General features: G+C 43.9%; 2 protein-coding genes across 7 annotated transcripts in view; one reads left to right on the forward strand and one right to left on the reverse strand.

Moving 5' to 3' along the window:
- Positions 1-3,129, forward strand: part of TCERG1 (transcription elongation regulator 1) — a 63,818-nt gene extending 60,689 nt beyond the window's left edge. For 5 of the 6 annotated variants that reach the window (XM_077897726.1, XM_077897727.1, XM_077897729.1 and 2 more), the window contains 2 exons: positions 768-868; positions 2,053-3,129. In XM_077897726.1, the coding sequence (XP_077753852.1) occupies positions 768-868; positions 2,053-2,254 (303 nt within the window). In that variant the 3' untranslated portion in view covers positions 2,255-3,129. Of the gene's footprint in view, positions 1-767; positions 869-1,688; positions 1,783-2,052 lie in introns of all 6 variants that reach the window. The other variant, XR_013379722.1, reaches the window with a different exon arrangement.
- A 3,022-nt stretch (positions 3,130-6,151) lies between these two features.
- GPR151 (G protein-coupled receptor 151) lies at positions 6,152-7,408 on the reverse strand. Its single transcript, XM_077896450.1, has one exon. It carries the CDS (start codon positions 7,406-7,408, stop codon positions 6,152-6,154), a length of 1,257 nt encoding a protein of 418 aa, XP_077752576.1.
- Positions 7,409-15,778: the final 8,370 nt, after the last annotated feature.

The raw sequence follows: 15,778 nt of genomic DNA on the forward strand, positions 1-15,778 counted from the left end.
GGGTTTTAGATGTGTGGGCCACAGCATACTCATGGCTGGGAGGGAGTGGTAGACGAACAGCTGATCGATCCAGTCTCAGTTTCTAACTTTTCTGATTGTTTGGAATTGACAGTCTTTTTTTACTTTATTTTTTTTGCCCAAAGAGCTTATCCTCATCACTTCCTGTTCCCTTACTAGAAAAGCTAAATGCTTTTGGTGCTAGGTGATATAAATACAATCTATGGAATGGCGAGTTTACCCCACCCCTTAATCTCTTTATTTTTAAGAGTGTCTACTGCTTGAGGTTGTTAGGAACAATAGCCTCCTCAGACCCTCAGCATAGTGTCATCCCTAGCAAGCCCTCGAGTTTAGCTACTGCTCATACAGTGTATGGGACCTTGTTCCTGGTTTTTTTGTTTTTGTTTTTTTGAAAGATTTATTTATTTATTTATGAGAGAGAGAGAGGCAGAGACACAGGCAGAGGGAGAAGCAGGCTCCATGCCAGGAGCCGGATGTGGGACTTGATCCTGGGACTCCAGGATTGTGCCCCGGGCCAAAGGCAAGCCCTAAACCGCTGAGCCACCCAGGGATTCCCTCCTGGTTTCTTTTGGCCTTAAAAATTGTACATTGTGCATTTTGCATTTCAGTGAATGTTACATGAACAAAAATGCACCTCAGTGGCTTTTTCTTTTGAATTATTTATGATGTGACTTAACTGGTTTAATAAATAATTGATTCTGATTTTGGAATTAGTGACTTTTTTTTCTAATCTTACTGTCTTTTTGCAGAAAAAACAAAGAGAGTTTGAAGAATACATCAGAGACAAATACATCACAGCCAAAGCTGACTTCAGGACGCTTTTGAAAGAGACCAAATTTATAACCTATAGGTGTGTGTAATGAAATGTTTCATATCAGCAGTCATTGTCTTTACTAGTCCTTACTCTGATGGCCAAAGCATTCTTTGCATTCACACACATGTTGACATAATTAATTTTTAGGAATAAGAAGAAGCAAACTTTTATCAAAGGCCAAATACAGCCCATGTCTACCTTACCTTTTTTTTTTTTTTTTTTTAAAGAAAGGGCCCAGATGTCAATTCTTATTTTGTGTTACCCACCCATCCAGTTTTTTAAACACACTTTTGTTTTTACTTCACTGCTTTTTTAGGAGTACCATTACTATTTAAGAATTGTGTCTGTGAAGAGACTTTTAAAATAAGTCCTTCACTATTCATTATCTTTGTTTCCTGTGGAGACTATTCAGTGTTATGGAACAGTTTGAAAGCTTGAAATCATCTTATTTAAGCTCAGCAGAAACTATTACTTTTTTTTTTTTTCAGACGATAGCAATTTGCTGGAACCTTTAAAAATTCTAAATGATAAAATCAGAGTTTTGAAACAAGATTTCTCCGTAACATGCCCAATAGTTCCACATTCCCAACAGTTGACCATCAGGAAAATGAGTTTACATTGCTTAGCGGTCAGTGTGCAGGAAACAGTTTTGTTTCATGCTCTAGTTTTTCTTCCTTTAAGGGAAAAATTGGAAACATCTTAATGAAGGGTATGTGCACGGGAGGATAGATAGTGCTGAGGGTGTGGTTTTTAGGTATTTTGTCATTGGATTTTTTGGTCAGGATCCTTAATGTTTTGCATCAGCTTGGGCTTTTAAATTAGATGTGAAGTAAGACTTCTTTCTACATTTTTATAGTTAATTTAGTGAAAGATGTGAAAGTGAAAGCTTGTGAGAGATGCTGGGATTGGCAGCCCCGCAGACTGAAGTCCTCTGTTCATCCACAGAACAGGTACAGCACGGGCAAGATTTACCCACCCACCCTCAGCCCTGATCTGGAGGGACCACCAGTAGGGGTGGGAGGGTAATTCAGCTTCTGAGGCCCTTTCACTCCTTGGAGTCTTTGCTGAGGCGACTTACAGAGGTGACCACTGCAGTGAAATTTTTCTTAAAAAAAAATAAAATGGAAACACGATTAGGAACTAGATGGACATTTCCAGCTCATTTCTGAAAGACCTATGAACAGCAGTCAGTAATTCTTGGACTTCTTTTCTTATTTCAGATCCAAAAAGCTAATCCAGGAATCTGATCAGCACCTGAAAGATGTAGAAAAAATTTTGCAGAACGACAAACGGTATCTAGTACTAGACTGTGTGCCCGAGGAGAGGCGTAAACTGATTGTGGCATATGTGGATGACCTCGATCGCCGGGGTCCACCCCCACCTCCCACAGCATCAGAGCCCACGAGACGATCAACAAAATAATTCTCAGTACTCTTCCACAGGGGTATCTGAAGTCAGAACGCTTGCATGAGCCAATTTTCAGGTTTTTACATGTATGTGCATTAGTCAAACTATTGCAGAACCATCTGACGAACAGAAGGAGAAGCATTCGTGAACAGTTTCTGAACAGAGAACACTTTGGAAATAATTTATGCTTTTCTTTGTGTGGCATGACTGACATACATACTCAAATATAGGCTGTCTCTAGTAAATCTAAAATCTCGAAGCTAAAAATCATCCTTTTATAAGAGGTGTGGAAGTCAGTGACTTTTGGTGACGTTCTTTCTAGCAGTGTTAAACATGCAAGACGTAAGAGCATTTGTGGTTTGAACTTGCAAGATGCAAATACCACAGACTCCAAGAAAAACCTAAGTTGGGGTTTGTTTTGTTTTGATTTTGTTTTTTAAAGCGGGTAAAAGAGAAAACACTGAAAATTGAATTCTTATCTTCCAGAGGCTAAGATTATTATAATGGACATACTTTTACCTTTGTCTCTAAAGAACACTTTAGTTTTGTTTGTTCACTTAATGTGCTTTGATTATCCCCTCAGAATTATAGGCCAAGTCTTGTTGTTTAGCCTAAGAGAAGATTTATTTAGTTATTTCTTCTCAGGTATGGAACCACGGTCATAACTAACATGTTGGCCAGAATAGAACTGCTGGCTAAACACGTTTTATTTACCATTAAGTGATCTTTATCAATATTCTGGATTAGACAACAAATTACCTTTCTTGGGTGTTCCCTGTAAACTATACTCCTGTTTGAATGTTAAACTTTTGTTTCTAAAGTTTAATTTTAAGATGTTTGAATGTTCAGTTTATGTATTTGAACTACAATAAACCAACCCTTTTTATATATGTGGATTGTATATGATTATTGTTACAGAATTTATAAAAGAAACTTCTTTTAAACCTGTTCTTAGAAGCTATAGCAAATTAATTTGGCACAAAGAAAGTTGACTTTACATCTTAAATATCACATAATTTTTAAAGGCTTGCATATAATAAATTATTTGCAATATAAAAGGGAAGGAATGTAAAAAACCATTTTGGTGCTTGGTCTCTTAGCAATATCTTACTGCTTCGTGGCAAGAAGATGCCGATCTTTTTATTTCTTTTCTTGTTTTTGTCTTTTATATTACCATATGGGTGATTGATGCCTTCTTGGCACCCTTTCAGTGTGTCCTGCACATCATACCCTGACACCCACCTTTGATCCCCCCACTTATTTGTAGCTGTATCTCCCCAGTTTAAAGACTTCTGTGTCTCATTCCTTCGCAGATTTCTCATTTCAGAGTACCACATAAATGCTTAAGAAAAATATGTTACATGTATAATTTCTTTTCCCTGTTAGACCGGTTGTGATCACAACAAAACAAAATGATTAAGTGCTGATAGATCTGTATTTGCATGTCATGTGCACACAGACACATCACATGCAGATACAGACTCGTCCACACTTATGTTACTTAGTACTTAGCTTAAGTATATTAAGTGCCACAGAAATTATGTATATAGGAGACTGGAATTACCTGACTAAGGTCTTAATCTGTACAACTGATCATTAAGATATCCACCCACCCCTCCACCCCACCACCACTTTTTTTGCTTTTTTTTTAAGGTCATTTTTATAATTCCATTGAGTGGCTTTTAAGTTCTGTGAGAAATGAAACTACTGTGTTTGCTAAAAGGAGCACAACTATTCTAGGAATATATAACTGACCTACAAAAGTGAACTTTCTAAAATGCTTTATTTTTCTGAATTCTACACAATGTTGTTTGCCCACTATCTGTTTCTCACAGTTGAAAAGTGTGGAAAAAAATGGTTTGGTGATAACTTATTCTGATTTCTACTTCTTTTGTAAAGTGTTTGGGATTGATTGTTCATTTAAGGTGCAAATCAAACTTTACTATGCAAGATTCTTTAAAAGATCAAGTCAAGACTGTGTATTAGGTTCTTAATGAAAAGGTCACTGTAATTACACTGTCTCAGAATGTCCATCTTGATTTGGCACTTACCTGCAAACTCCTTAAAAATACTTGCTTCAGTTTACCCTGAGACCTCTATCAGTGTGAAGCTCTGACCTCCCCAGAAAGCCCCATTGTGCCAAATGATGATTTTGAAAGGAGCGTTCAAGACAAAGACAGCTTTTTAAGTCTCAAAAACTATCTGAAGTAAAGCAATTGTTTTTATTTGTTGATAAGTTAAAATGTCAAACACTGGAAGCTTATATCCAACATTTACTATATATAATGAACAATCTTCAAATAGTTCATCACAGACAATTTTAAAGGTAATCCCTTTGTATAACTATTGTCTCACCAAACAGTATTTGGATATTTGGGTTAAATTGTACTTTGTGATCTTGTGAGCCTTAAAATAAAATTTGTAATGAACCAAGTAAAATGGAAACAGCCCTATCTTCTGTTTAAAAAAAAAAAAAAAGGCAAACCACAACCATTTGTAAAGATGAAAAGCAACCCCAAAAACCCACAGACATTTTTTAAAAAATGAAAGTTCCATCCACAGCATATTTTTATCTTTTAAGTTCTCTGTGGCTCGTCCTAAAGGCGGTTTTTTTCTGAGGGACCCCCCTCCCTGCAGATACCCTAGATTTCCATTACAAAGTAATCAAGAATCGTGGATAAGTGTCCTTATATTTAATAGGGAAAGAAATGTATCATAATCATGTTTTATTGGGTATGCTTTACCTTGCCATAAAGTGAATAGTTACTGCCTTTTACTAGAATTATGCTGGTAATAAATATGTTTGGGGACACAAAATTTAATAGCACTGCTTTTCTCTCTGCATCACCCCTTGTGCTGTTTGTTTTCTGTTCTTACCCAAGTTCTGTCTTGTATCCATGGAGTTTTTCTTTTCCTAATTCTGTTTTCTTTTTTACACTTTCCTTGTTACTCCTGATCATCTTTATAACAAAGACCCTGAGAAATTTTAAGCCTCGGGCAGGATTCAAGTTACAGTATTCAGGAGACAGTACTATTTGACAAGAAGGATGACCATTCTTTGTACTTGAGGGTTGTATTCAGCAATTACTACCTTGTATCATTAACCATAGCTTCTGCTTATCTTGACCGAAAGGAGGTATTGGGAGGAACAGGTAATTGGGAAGAGAAGGAAGGGCAGTTTTAAAAGTTCTTTCTCCATATCAGAATTTAGAATGTCCTGCTGAGCTGCTAAAGTCCTCAGACTCACAGAGGTGGCTTTGCAAAGTGAAGCAGGTTTTAGGATAAGGCAAAGTGCATTTACTTAAACTGGGCCAAAATAAGCCATGGTTTGAAAACCCACAATAAGGCAGTGGTCCTTACTCTAACCTTCAGTCATGGAAATTCTGCATGGATTAAGCAAATGAAGAACACTCCTTAGCACTCATTGATGTGTTTAAAATCTCTTCGGTGGAAGTAGATTTTGAGCTTTGGTTATATGAAATAAAGTCTGATAAGGGATGCTTAAGGCTAGCAGGTTCTGGAGTAAAAGTAAAGGAGTTCAGCTTTTGGCAAAGATGGGCTCTGCTCGAGCCAGTACAAGGTGGTCCTAAGGAGTACCCAGTAAAACCATGATTGTGAACAAGGGACAAAATAGCTGGAATGTCTAGTCGAGTGTGCCAGAAGCATCTTCACCCAACACTTAGATTAATTCTTTGGACTGCCAGCATATAATTCTGAAACAGAGTCATTACCCTTACTGTGGTGGTCTTACCAAATCGCACATTTTGAAAATGCATACTGTGAAGCGCTTTTGTAATTCCTAACGTTAATAATTTTACCGTGTCTTACGTGGTAAAGGCTGTAGTATCGACAAGCAGCACTACAAGTAAATTAAATGCAATCATCACAATTTGTTTTGCTTTGAGACTTAACCTATTTATCACAATCTCCTGTCTCCTGATCTTCACGTTCCCAGGGGATAGGGTCATTCTCTTGTACACAAGGGACTGTGTCCCTCTCGTGCCAGAACTGCTCTACATCAGGGAGGATGGGAACCTGTGCCTTCTCAGTTTTCTCTGTGTTGGAGGAGGGAGAGCCAGTTTTCTCTTTCTCTGGTATGGATGCTGGGGACTCAGGAGATGGAGCATTGTCGGGAGGGACCTCCGAGTTACCCGCTGGTGTTTTCTGAGATTCTGAGGCAGTTGGTTGCTTTCTGGTTATCATCCATCTCCATAAGCTTTTCAAGTCTTCCTTGAACTCCTCTGACATCACTAGAAAAATCAGAGGATTTGCCGAAGAGATGGAAAACAGGAGGACTTGAGACAGGGCTATAAAGCCTTGCGGTGGGGCCGGGCCTCCAGCTTTCACATGCCATATCCACAGCCAGGCCACCCACTCCGGGAGCCACAGAACAGCGGAGGTGACAGCAATGCTCAGCAACATCACCGTGAGTTGCTTTGAGCGCAGCTGGTTTCTAAGATTCTGAGTCTTAGTTCCCCGCTTTTTACACTGGCCATAAGCTCTCCAGAAATAAAAACTGGCAAAGAGTGACGGGAAGCAAAATGCCAGGAGAGGGTAGAGCTTACCAAACGTTGCCATGAACTCTTCGGCCATGGGGGGTACATCCATGAGGCACACTTCCACCCCTGCGTGAAGCCGGGTGGTGCTGAAGAACCATTCTGGCAGCGGCAGCAGGCTAGCCACAGCCCAGATGGCCACCAGCACTGACCAGATGGTGCAGCTGCGGATACTCACTTGCTTGGCGGGGTCACTCGCAAACATGAAGCATACCTTGGCCACTGCAACAATCGTCAGGCTCTTGGCTGCCATGCACGTGTGGATGAACCAGTCAGAGGACTTGCACACAAACCAGCCGAGATCCCAAACACCTTTGAAGTATGCTGTAGCTCGGACGGGTGCAGAAAACAGCAGGAGAGAGAGATCGGCCAGGCTGAGATTCAGAATCAGGGAGTGGATCATGGACGGCTTTCCTTTCCAAGCGCTATGAAGGAGGACACCAATCACGCAAACGTTCCCCATGAAGCCCACCAGGCAGACGGCCACTAAGAGAGCCGGCACGATGGTCCTCCAGTCCTTGGAGTCAGAGGGCACGTACCCTCCGACAAAGTGGAGGTGAGCAGACACATTCATGGTGCTGGAGTTGGAGGCGGCGAGGGCAGCTGCCAGCATCACCTCTCCCGCACAGCTCGTCCTTACAGGAGGTAGCTGCTTCTTGCCTTCCTGCCCTGGCTCTTAAGCTCTTAGGCGTAGGAAATAAATAAGCTGTCATCGGTGTCAAATGACACCTCTGCACCCTCCCCTCGCTTGTTTCCTGAAAGCCAAATGTGGAAGAAGGGTGACCGCTCACCTCTGCGCTGTCCCATGCGGTGCACCTTCCACTCCACCGAATGGCAGGCAGCAGGGGCGCTTGGGTGCTGCTCATTAGCGAGCCTCGTGTCAAATCGGCAGCCCCGTGGAGTTAAAACCCCATGTACTCATAAATGATAAATAAGGACGACATACATGTAAGTGGGATATGTTCCTGGGGGGTCACGAGCCAGTCAGGCAATTATTTCCAACCAGCTGTTTCTAAAATCTTGACCGTGGACTGTAATTCAGGAAACACTGCCTCTGAGCGAGTGACGCTTGGCGCCGCAGCCTGCACCAGATTCACCCACGTGCTTGATCCAGGTGGCTCAGGGGTAGGGCCAAGAATAGGCATTTCTGACAAGCTCCCAGTGGATGTGGATGTTGCGGGGGGACCGCAGTGTTTCAAAGCGAGAGCCCGTGAAGCTTCTCCCCCTGCAGAGAGGAGCTGCCGCCTCGACCCAGTTTATAGCACCGGCAGCGGCCGCCGCCTGGGATCAAACGCGCAGAGCTGGATAAGGAAAACAAGTGCAGGGGAGTCCTATGTAAAAATCTAATTACAGATGGCTCCAGGTGTTGTGAGGTTTTTAGAAATGGTTTTAGACTCTGAGTTAGACTATGTGGAATATGATCTCAACAGGTGGTGGTGATGAAGGCAACCAAGTGATGGACTAGGCTGCTTTGCGGAGACAACTCCTAGAGGATTCACCAGGAGCAGAGGAATAAGAGAAAAATAAACAGTCTTTATGCGGGAGGCATTTGAGGCATTTTAAAGAAAGTTACGTGTTAGCGTTGGGACATGAGAAAGTCCTTGGAACAAAATATTCTAGAGCCGGTATTGACACGTTATGGGCAAAGAGGCCCTGAATGCATCAGAGGAGCCAAGATTGTTCAGGAAAAGGAGTCTGTGGCATCGCCATAAAGACGCGTCCTCCTCCGAGTGTGGCCGAACCAGAAGGGCTGAGTGTCAGACTCTGAGAAGGTGCTGGGCCGGGCGTCCCACCTTTGGGATCTGGTCCTGGCTCTGCTCTCAAACCAGCCTGTCTCTGCAAAGTAAGGAGGTGACACTTAAGTACTCCTGGAAGCCCCAACCTCCCCGATAAGAACCGATGGCATAAATGGCTCCTGAATATTGGGAGGGCTGTCGGTGTGTCTGTCCGCCTTTCCTCTGGAAGGCTGTACTGCTTCGGGAACAGCAATGTGGGCAGCACCTGGTCCCAGCAATGTAGTGTGTGCACCCCCCAAGGCGCCCCTCATGGGGGGGAGAGGCCACACCATCCTATGGGGAGGAAATGGGGGGATAGGGAAACTCCTTGAGCACTACTTGGAGTAAATGGTGTCATGTGACTTGGAGATTCCCCGGCGGCGTGTGTGGAAGACAGCAGTTCAGGGCCAGAAACAGACCCCTTGACATCACGGCTTCAAGCTTGTGACGCCCCAGGCTCCTGAACACATGGGACAGACACGAGTTCGAGGAGGCTCCGACGTCACCAAAGTCTGCTCTTTAAATGACAGCAAGGGAAACGAAGCTGTGTCGTGTGGTTCTTCCCCAGTCTGTTACGTGGACTTGGGGGAGGCCTTCCCCGCGCTCTGGCTAGAGACCAGATGTGTCCGGCCTGAAGGTTGCGAAGGCTGAGTTTTCTACATTTTTTTGGAGGTAATGTCTTTTAACTTTTTATTTTGAAGACATTGCAAAATCACAGAAAAAAGTGCAAGACCTTTGCAAGTCCCATACTTCATCCAGACTCACCAGTTATGAATACTGAGGCACATTTGCTCCCTCTCTGCATATATACATGTGCCCATATGGATATATACACACACGAACGTATTACTATTTTCTGAACCTTCTGAGAACTAGAAATGAGTTTTCAAGTGTTCTTCCTGGATCCTCATGAACCATAGAAATCAAAATAGGACCATGTGCTTGTAGCACAGAGGAAGTCTGTCCTTTGGCCAGCCCCGGGACCCAGTCCCACTTGATGCTTTTCTTCTGATCTGTCAGCACTTGTGCATCTAGGTCCCTACAAGCGTGATCTCCAGCTTGTGTCCACTTTTTCGTCATTTCAACATCATTTTCATCTAAAGGCTAAATGTAATTTAGCAGACCTAAAGGGGAAAAAAACCCACCATATGCATGTGTCTTATATGCAAGTTGACCTTTGTGGTAACATATTGGCTTAAGTATAGGATTAGATTGTATGCATAGTGGACGTTTGTCGGGTTTCCCTGTTTTTATTTATTTTGGCGAGCTTCCTAGTATGTGAACCCCTTTCCTGTTTGATGGAAGGGATCATGGGGAGAAATTATGTAGGAGAAGTGGACCGAGCAGTAGAATACAGAAATAGTTATTTGGGATGAAAAGTGGAAGCAGCCTCCCCACCCTCAAAATGCTGAAAACAACCCAAATGCCCATAATGGTGAATGGGTAAACACATGGCTACATTCATATAGCGAAACACTATTCAGCAATATAAAGGAACGACACATGGGGCGCCTGGGTGGCTGTCGGTTAAGCCTCTGCCTTTGGCTCAGGTCATGATCTCAGGGCCCTGGGATCCAGTCCTGCGTCGGGCTCCCTGCTCCGAGGGGAGTCTGCTACTTCCTCTCCCTTGGCCCCCCCTCCCCTGCTCATGCACTCTCTCTCTGTCAAATAAATACATAAAATCTTTAAAAAAATTTCAAGTCATAAAGGACCTCAACCAGCTTAAACTTCAAAAGAACCCAAACAATGCAAACTAGTGGCTACACTTTTAAGTGGCTTTTAAAATAGTTATAATTCCGGTGTAGAAAACCTAGTGTTATGTTAGTTTCAGGTGAACTTAAGTGGCTTTTGAAATAAAAGCAGAGCTGAGGGGGCCCTCCTCCCAGGGCTGGGCAAAATTCACCCTACGACTCAGGTCCAGGGAATGGTGAGTGGTAATAACAACCATTTCCTGGGGGAGTCCTAAGTGCCAAGCTTGGTGCTGCACATTTTACGCACTGGACCCTCAGGACAGCTCCTGGAGAGGGGTGCTGCTACCACTGCCTTCTTATAGATGGTGACCCAGAGACCCGAAATTACTTGCCTGTGGGTCTGTAGGTTGCACAGCCAATAGATGACACCCTCATGGGAGCTGACCCCAGGCCTAGGGATCTAGAGGTGGTGTTCATAAAGCGGGCGCTATCCTCCCCCCACACCACCAAGGAAGCTGTGGGATACTCAGTTCTTTAGGCAGCATGACTCTGAAAATGGTGGGGTTCAGTTCAGCAACATGTATGGAGCCCGTTGGCTCTGGGAATATGAAGCTTGTGTGGTTTTCTCTCGGCGCATGTGTACCGAGCCATTCCTGTGTGTCGAACACCAAACACATGTGCTAGGGCTTGGCACCCTCGGTGGTGGAAGGGTCCCTTGTCTTAAGGAGCTGCAATCTAGGTGAAGGGAGGAACCGACGAGCAAGTCCAGGGACAGGGCCATAGGAGGCAGGCTGAGGGGGGGTGGTCCCTGGAGGGGCTCCAGGGGGGTTCCTGGAGTAAACCAACAGTTGGCGGCGGAGGGTCTGGCGCAGGCCTCCTGCAGGCATGAAATCTAAGCTGGGACCTCGGCCCTGCCCCTCCCGTGCGTCTCTGCTGGAGCTTGTGGGTGATGTGCTGGGGTGGGGGGTACCCTTGCGTTACACACAGCAGAAAAGAGCTGATTCGTATCAGAGAAGTTAGCACGTCTGAGAGCTCATCCCTCCCTCTGCCTGTGGGTTTGCAGGCCGCGGACGTTGCAGGTGAAGCTCAGGGAGGAGCAGAGTGGATCGGGCTGGGCTTTGGCGGCCAGCTTCGGCGCGTGAGCCCGATGAGCCACTCAGCCCGGGCAGTGCAGCCACACGGCAGGTTAGCCCCCAGGGAGCAGGTCCCGGCCGGCCCCTCGCTCCCACTCTCACAACACACAGGTGCTGTCTCCCCTTTGCCAGCGGCTTTGCTATGTTGGGAGTTCCTCTCCCCAGGGCCCCGGTTGTGTTATTTTTGGGGCCACACTTCACCTTGTTTGTGTGCAGTCACTTTGGCCAGGGGTCCTCCTGACTGGCACATCCTGTTATTTCAGGTTTCTTGTCTTGGAGGATTGTTCCAGGCTGCAGATGTGAGCCGAGGGCCAACCTGTATCTAAGGGAAGAGTTGAGTAGGTCTGGCTGGGGTCTAGGTGGCCACTCCTACAAGACAGTACCACCCCTCCTGTTTCTTTCTTTCTTTTTTTTTTTTTTAAGATTTTATTTATTTATTCATGAGAGAGCAGAGACATAGGCAGAGGGAGAAGCAGGCTCCATGCAGGGAGCCTGATGCAGGACTCGATCCCAGGACCCCAGGATCACACCCTGAGCTGAAGGCAGATGCTCAACTGCTGAGCCACCCAGATGTCCCCACCCCTCCTGTTTCTGCTGTTGGTTATGTGTCACCTAAGTCCACTGTAGGCATGGCTCTCCCGTATATTTCAAATTCCCCAGACTGCGAGTCTAGAGATCTGAACCCTGCTCCCTAAAAAATGAGACTGTTACACCTGCACAGGACCCTTCTGTGTGGGTCAAAGCTTCGTTCCAGATGTGCAGACAGATGCTCTGACCGTGTACATTGACTTGTCCTATTGAGGCCCCTGGCGCCTGGGTAGCAGGGCACAGGCTGGGATGTACGAGTCTCAGCTGCTGGACTGATGCTTCTTGTCCCTCACATTGTCTTGCACTTCGTCCTGCTGGGGATTTTTGTCTTTGTTGTTAATTCCTATTTTGATTTTATGGAGGATGAAATTTGGGCATAGATGTCAAGGCTCTTTGGAAAGCACGAGGATGGTATAAATATAAGGAGGTCGATGCATCTTGCCTGCTAAGGCAGAGCTTGAAAAAAAAAATCACTCCTAGTCTCATTGAAACACAGCTGTGGTCGATATTATGATGTGTATTCTTCAACCTTTTTTTGTCCTTCCCCAGAATTTGCTTGCTTTTTACAGGATTTGTTGTTATAATGCAAATGATAATTGTAGCTATGATTTTTGTTGTAATGTAATGAGAGGCCTTAGTCAAAAAGATCCTGGAGAACCCTGTCTCAGGGATTGATTCCACCACAGTGAGTTGACGCAGGTCTGCTTCTTGTTGGCGCACGTTCTCTTGGGAGAACAGAGTCTTCTCAGCAAGGAAAAGGGCTGAAATATTTATTCGGGGGGGTCCCTGGGTGGCGCAGCGGTTTAGCGCCTGCCTTTGGCCCAGGGCGTGATCCTGGAGACCCGGGATCGAATCCCACGTCAGGCTTCCAGTGCATGGAGCCTGCTTCTCCCTCTGCCTGTGTCTCTGCCTCTCTCTCTCTCTCTGTGTGACTATCATAAATAAATAAAAATTAAAAAAAATATTTATTCGGGTGCCAAATGGTGAAAATCCTGCTTTGAACACAGTCAGCCCATCCCTGGCTATAGTTCTTTTGTTTTTGTAGGCTATCATTTGATGTCGGTCCTTATGGAATGACAGGTCCCATCATTTAGAGGAAAATCTAGTTAAAAAAAAAGAAACAAAATTCCATTGCCATGTCAATTTCCCTAACCTTTTTTTTTTTTTTTTTTAAAGAACTGTAGTGGGATACTGGGACACCTGGATGGCTCAGAGGTTGAGCGTCTGCCTTCAGCTCAGGGTGTGATCCCAGAATCTGGGATCGAGTCCCACATCGGGCTCCTTGCGAGGAGCCTGCTTCTCCCTCTGCCTCTCTCTCTCTCTGTCTCTCATGAATAAATAAATAAAATCTTAAAAAAAAGAACTGTATTGAGCTGTGATTCACATACCATAAGAACTCCTCCAAGTGTACAATTCAGTGGTTTTTGGTATTTTACTCTTCACACCTTTGTGTCCATCCTGATGGGATGATTTCCTCGGGTCTGACTAGAGATGTTTCCATGAACGCCAAATCCAGCAGGTGGCGCGTGGCATCATCACAAACATCCAGCTACAGGAGGAAGGTGCGATGTTCAGAGACGTGGCATTCGCCTGCTTTCCCGTGGCATGTTAGGGAAGAAGAAAGAATATTACCATCCCTGAGTCTGGGATTTGTCTTTCTTTTTTTTTTTTTTTAATTTATTTATGATAGTCACACAGAGAGAGAGAGACAGAGGCAGAGACACAGGCAGAGGGAGAAGCAGGCTCCATGCACCGGGAGCCTGACGTGGGATTCGATCCCGGGTCTCCAGGATCGCGCCCTGGGCCAAAGGCAGGCGCCAAACCGCTGCGCCACCCAGGGATCCCTTTGTCTTTCTTTATAACATGGGAGAGGCAGCTCTTGTGATCTATAGATTGTGTTCTTCATATTGACTCTTGGAAGGGGAAAAACAAAAGTTTAAAAGAATTTTATTAAATATCCTTAAGGACTAAATATCATGCTGCAAATCTTTGTAAAAAGAAAACATGTCTGGATGGAGGGGAAGGAAGGCAAGAACTTGATGCCAAGTATTTCAACCTGGGTAAACCATGTTGGTTCTGGTAGCTTTAAGGCTGAGTGTGTTAACCTACAAAAAATTAATCTTTTTCAGTCTCTCATTATAAATCCTTGATCAAAGTTCAGGACATCCTTCTAAAACTTTTCTCCCTTAGCATTATTTTACCGCCTGCTGAGTACTTATAATTGACAAGAGTTGAAACATGCAAGTTGGAGCCACTCTCGTGAAGTAGGCCTATAATTTTTACTGACAAAATTTCTAAAAATTAGGTAAAGGAGTTGTTAATGTCATCAATTGGTGGAAGAAAGTGAAGCACCCCAGAGATTTTGGCCTGATAGTAGTTACAAAATTGGTTACTTGCTGAACTGAGCTAGACCCTGGATTCCTGATTCTGGTTCCAGCTCCTCCCACCAGATAAGCCTCCCAGTGGGACATCAGTACCTTGAGAGATGATTTCAGGTAATCTGTATTAGTTTTTTATTCTTGCTGTCATAAATTTCCATAAACTTAGCGCCTTAAAATAGTACAAACCATCTTATAGTCCTGGAGATCAAAAGTCCTAAAATCAAGTGTCTGAAGGACTGCATTCCTTCTAGGGACTGTAGGAAGGTGACTGCATTCCTTGGCTTGTGGTCTATCCTCCATCTGCAAAGCTAGCAGCAGAGCATCTCCCTCCAAATACCCCCTCTGACTTCTGCTTTCGTTGCGGCATCTCCTTCTCTGACTCTGAGCCTGCTGCCTCCCTCATATAAAAGACCCCTGTGGCTACACTGGGCCCACTGGATAATCTAGAGTCATCTTCTCTTCTCAAAATTATTTAATCATGTCTGAAAAGTCCTGTTTGCCATATAGGTAGGGTAGCATTCACAGGTTCCTAGGGTACAGGCATCTTTGTGTGTGGGGGTATTATTCTCTCTTCCATGCATTCTTAAAAAAAGTTTGGTGAATTTGGGAAATGCTGGACTACACAAAGTTAAATAGGACTTCTCCGCACTTAAAAAAAAAAAACTATTAGAGCTTAGATTTGTTGAGACTTTTGTCTTTGTGAAGCACTTCGCTAAATTTTACATGGTTTGCCTAATTATTGTGACAATATTAAGGAGTTCAGTTATTTTTAGGTATCAGATGAAGAAACAGAAGTTCAAAGGTAAATGACTGATGCAAGGTCACATTGCTATAAGTGGTAGAGCTAGAATTCAAACTTATATCTGTCTGATGCTAGAGCTTGAGTCTTGAGGTTCCATGATGTTAATACTCTAATATGTAAGGCAGTGGGTGTGGATGCAGAATTTTCCAGATGAACTTAGCCAGCATTATAGCATCTGACCAGGCTAGTGTTCTTCAGAACTCTTTATGAAACGATACACTTGGTGGCCTTGATAGCAATGTTATCCAATAGCACTTTCTATGATGATGGCAATAGTCTATATCTACAATTTCTAATATGGTAGCCCTTAGCTGCCTGTGGTGATTAAGCACTTGAAATGCTATTAGAATAGCTGAGGGACTGAATTGTAAATTTTATTTGATTTAAATTACTTACATAGAAATAGTCACATGGGGCTAGTGGCTTCTACACTGGGCAGCACAACTCTTGACTTTTCCCTGTTATTTAAGTTAAACCCAGGCCTGGGTTCATGTAATTACTTTTGAGCATAATACTCTATTTGACAATTAATTGGTATAAAATGCTATTTGAGGAATGGTTGCTGACAGCTTTAGAAAGTGAGAAGGATGTGCTTTTGGGCGGAAGACGGCAG

This window comes from Canis aureus, chromosome 5 (assembly GCF_053574225.1).
Source record: "Canis aureus isolate CA01 chromosome 5, VMU_Caureus_v.1.0, whole genome shotgun sequence".
NCBI lineage: Eukaryota > Metazoa > Chordata > Mammalia > Carnivora > Canidae > Canis > Canis aureus.

Bases quoted from the DNA above. Each gene is read 5' to 3' on its own strand.
- GPR151 (XM_077896450.1), bottom strand. From the start codon at position 7,408: ATGCTGGCAGCTGCCCTCGCCGCCTCCAACTCCAGCACCATGAATGTG.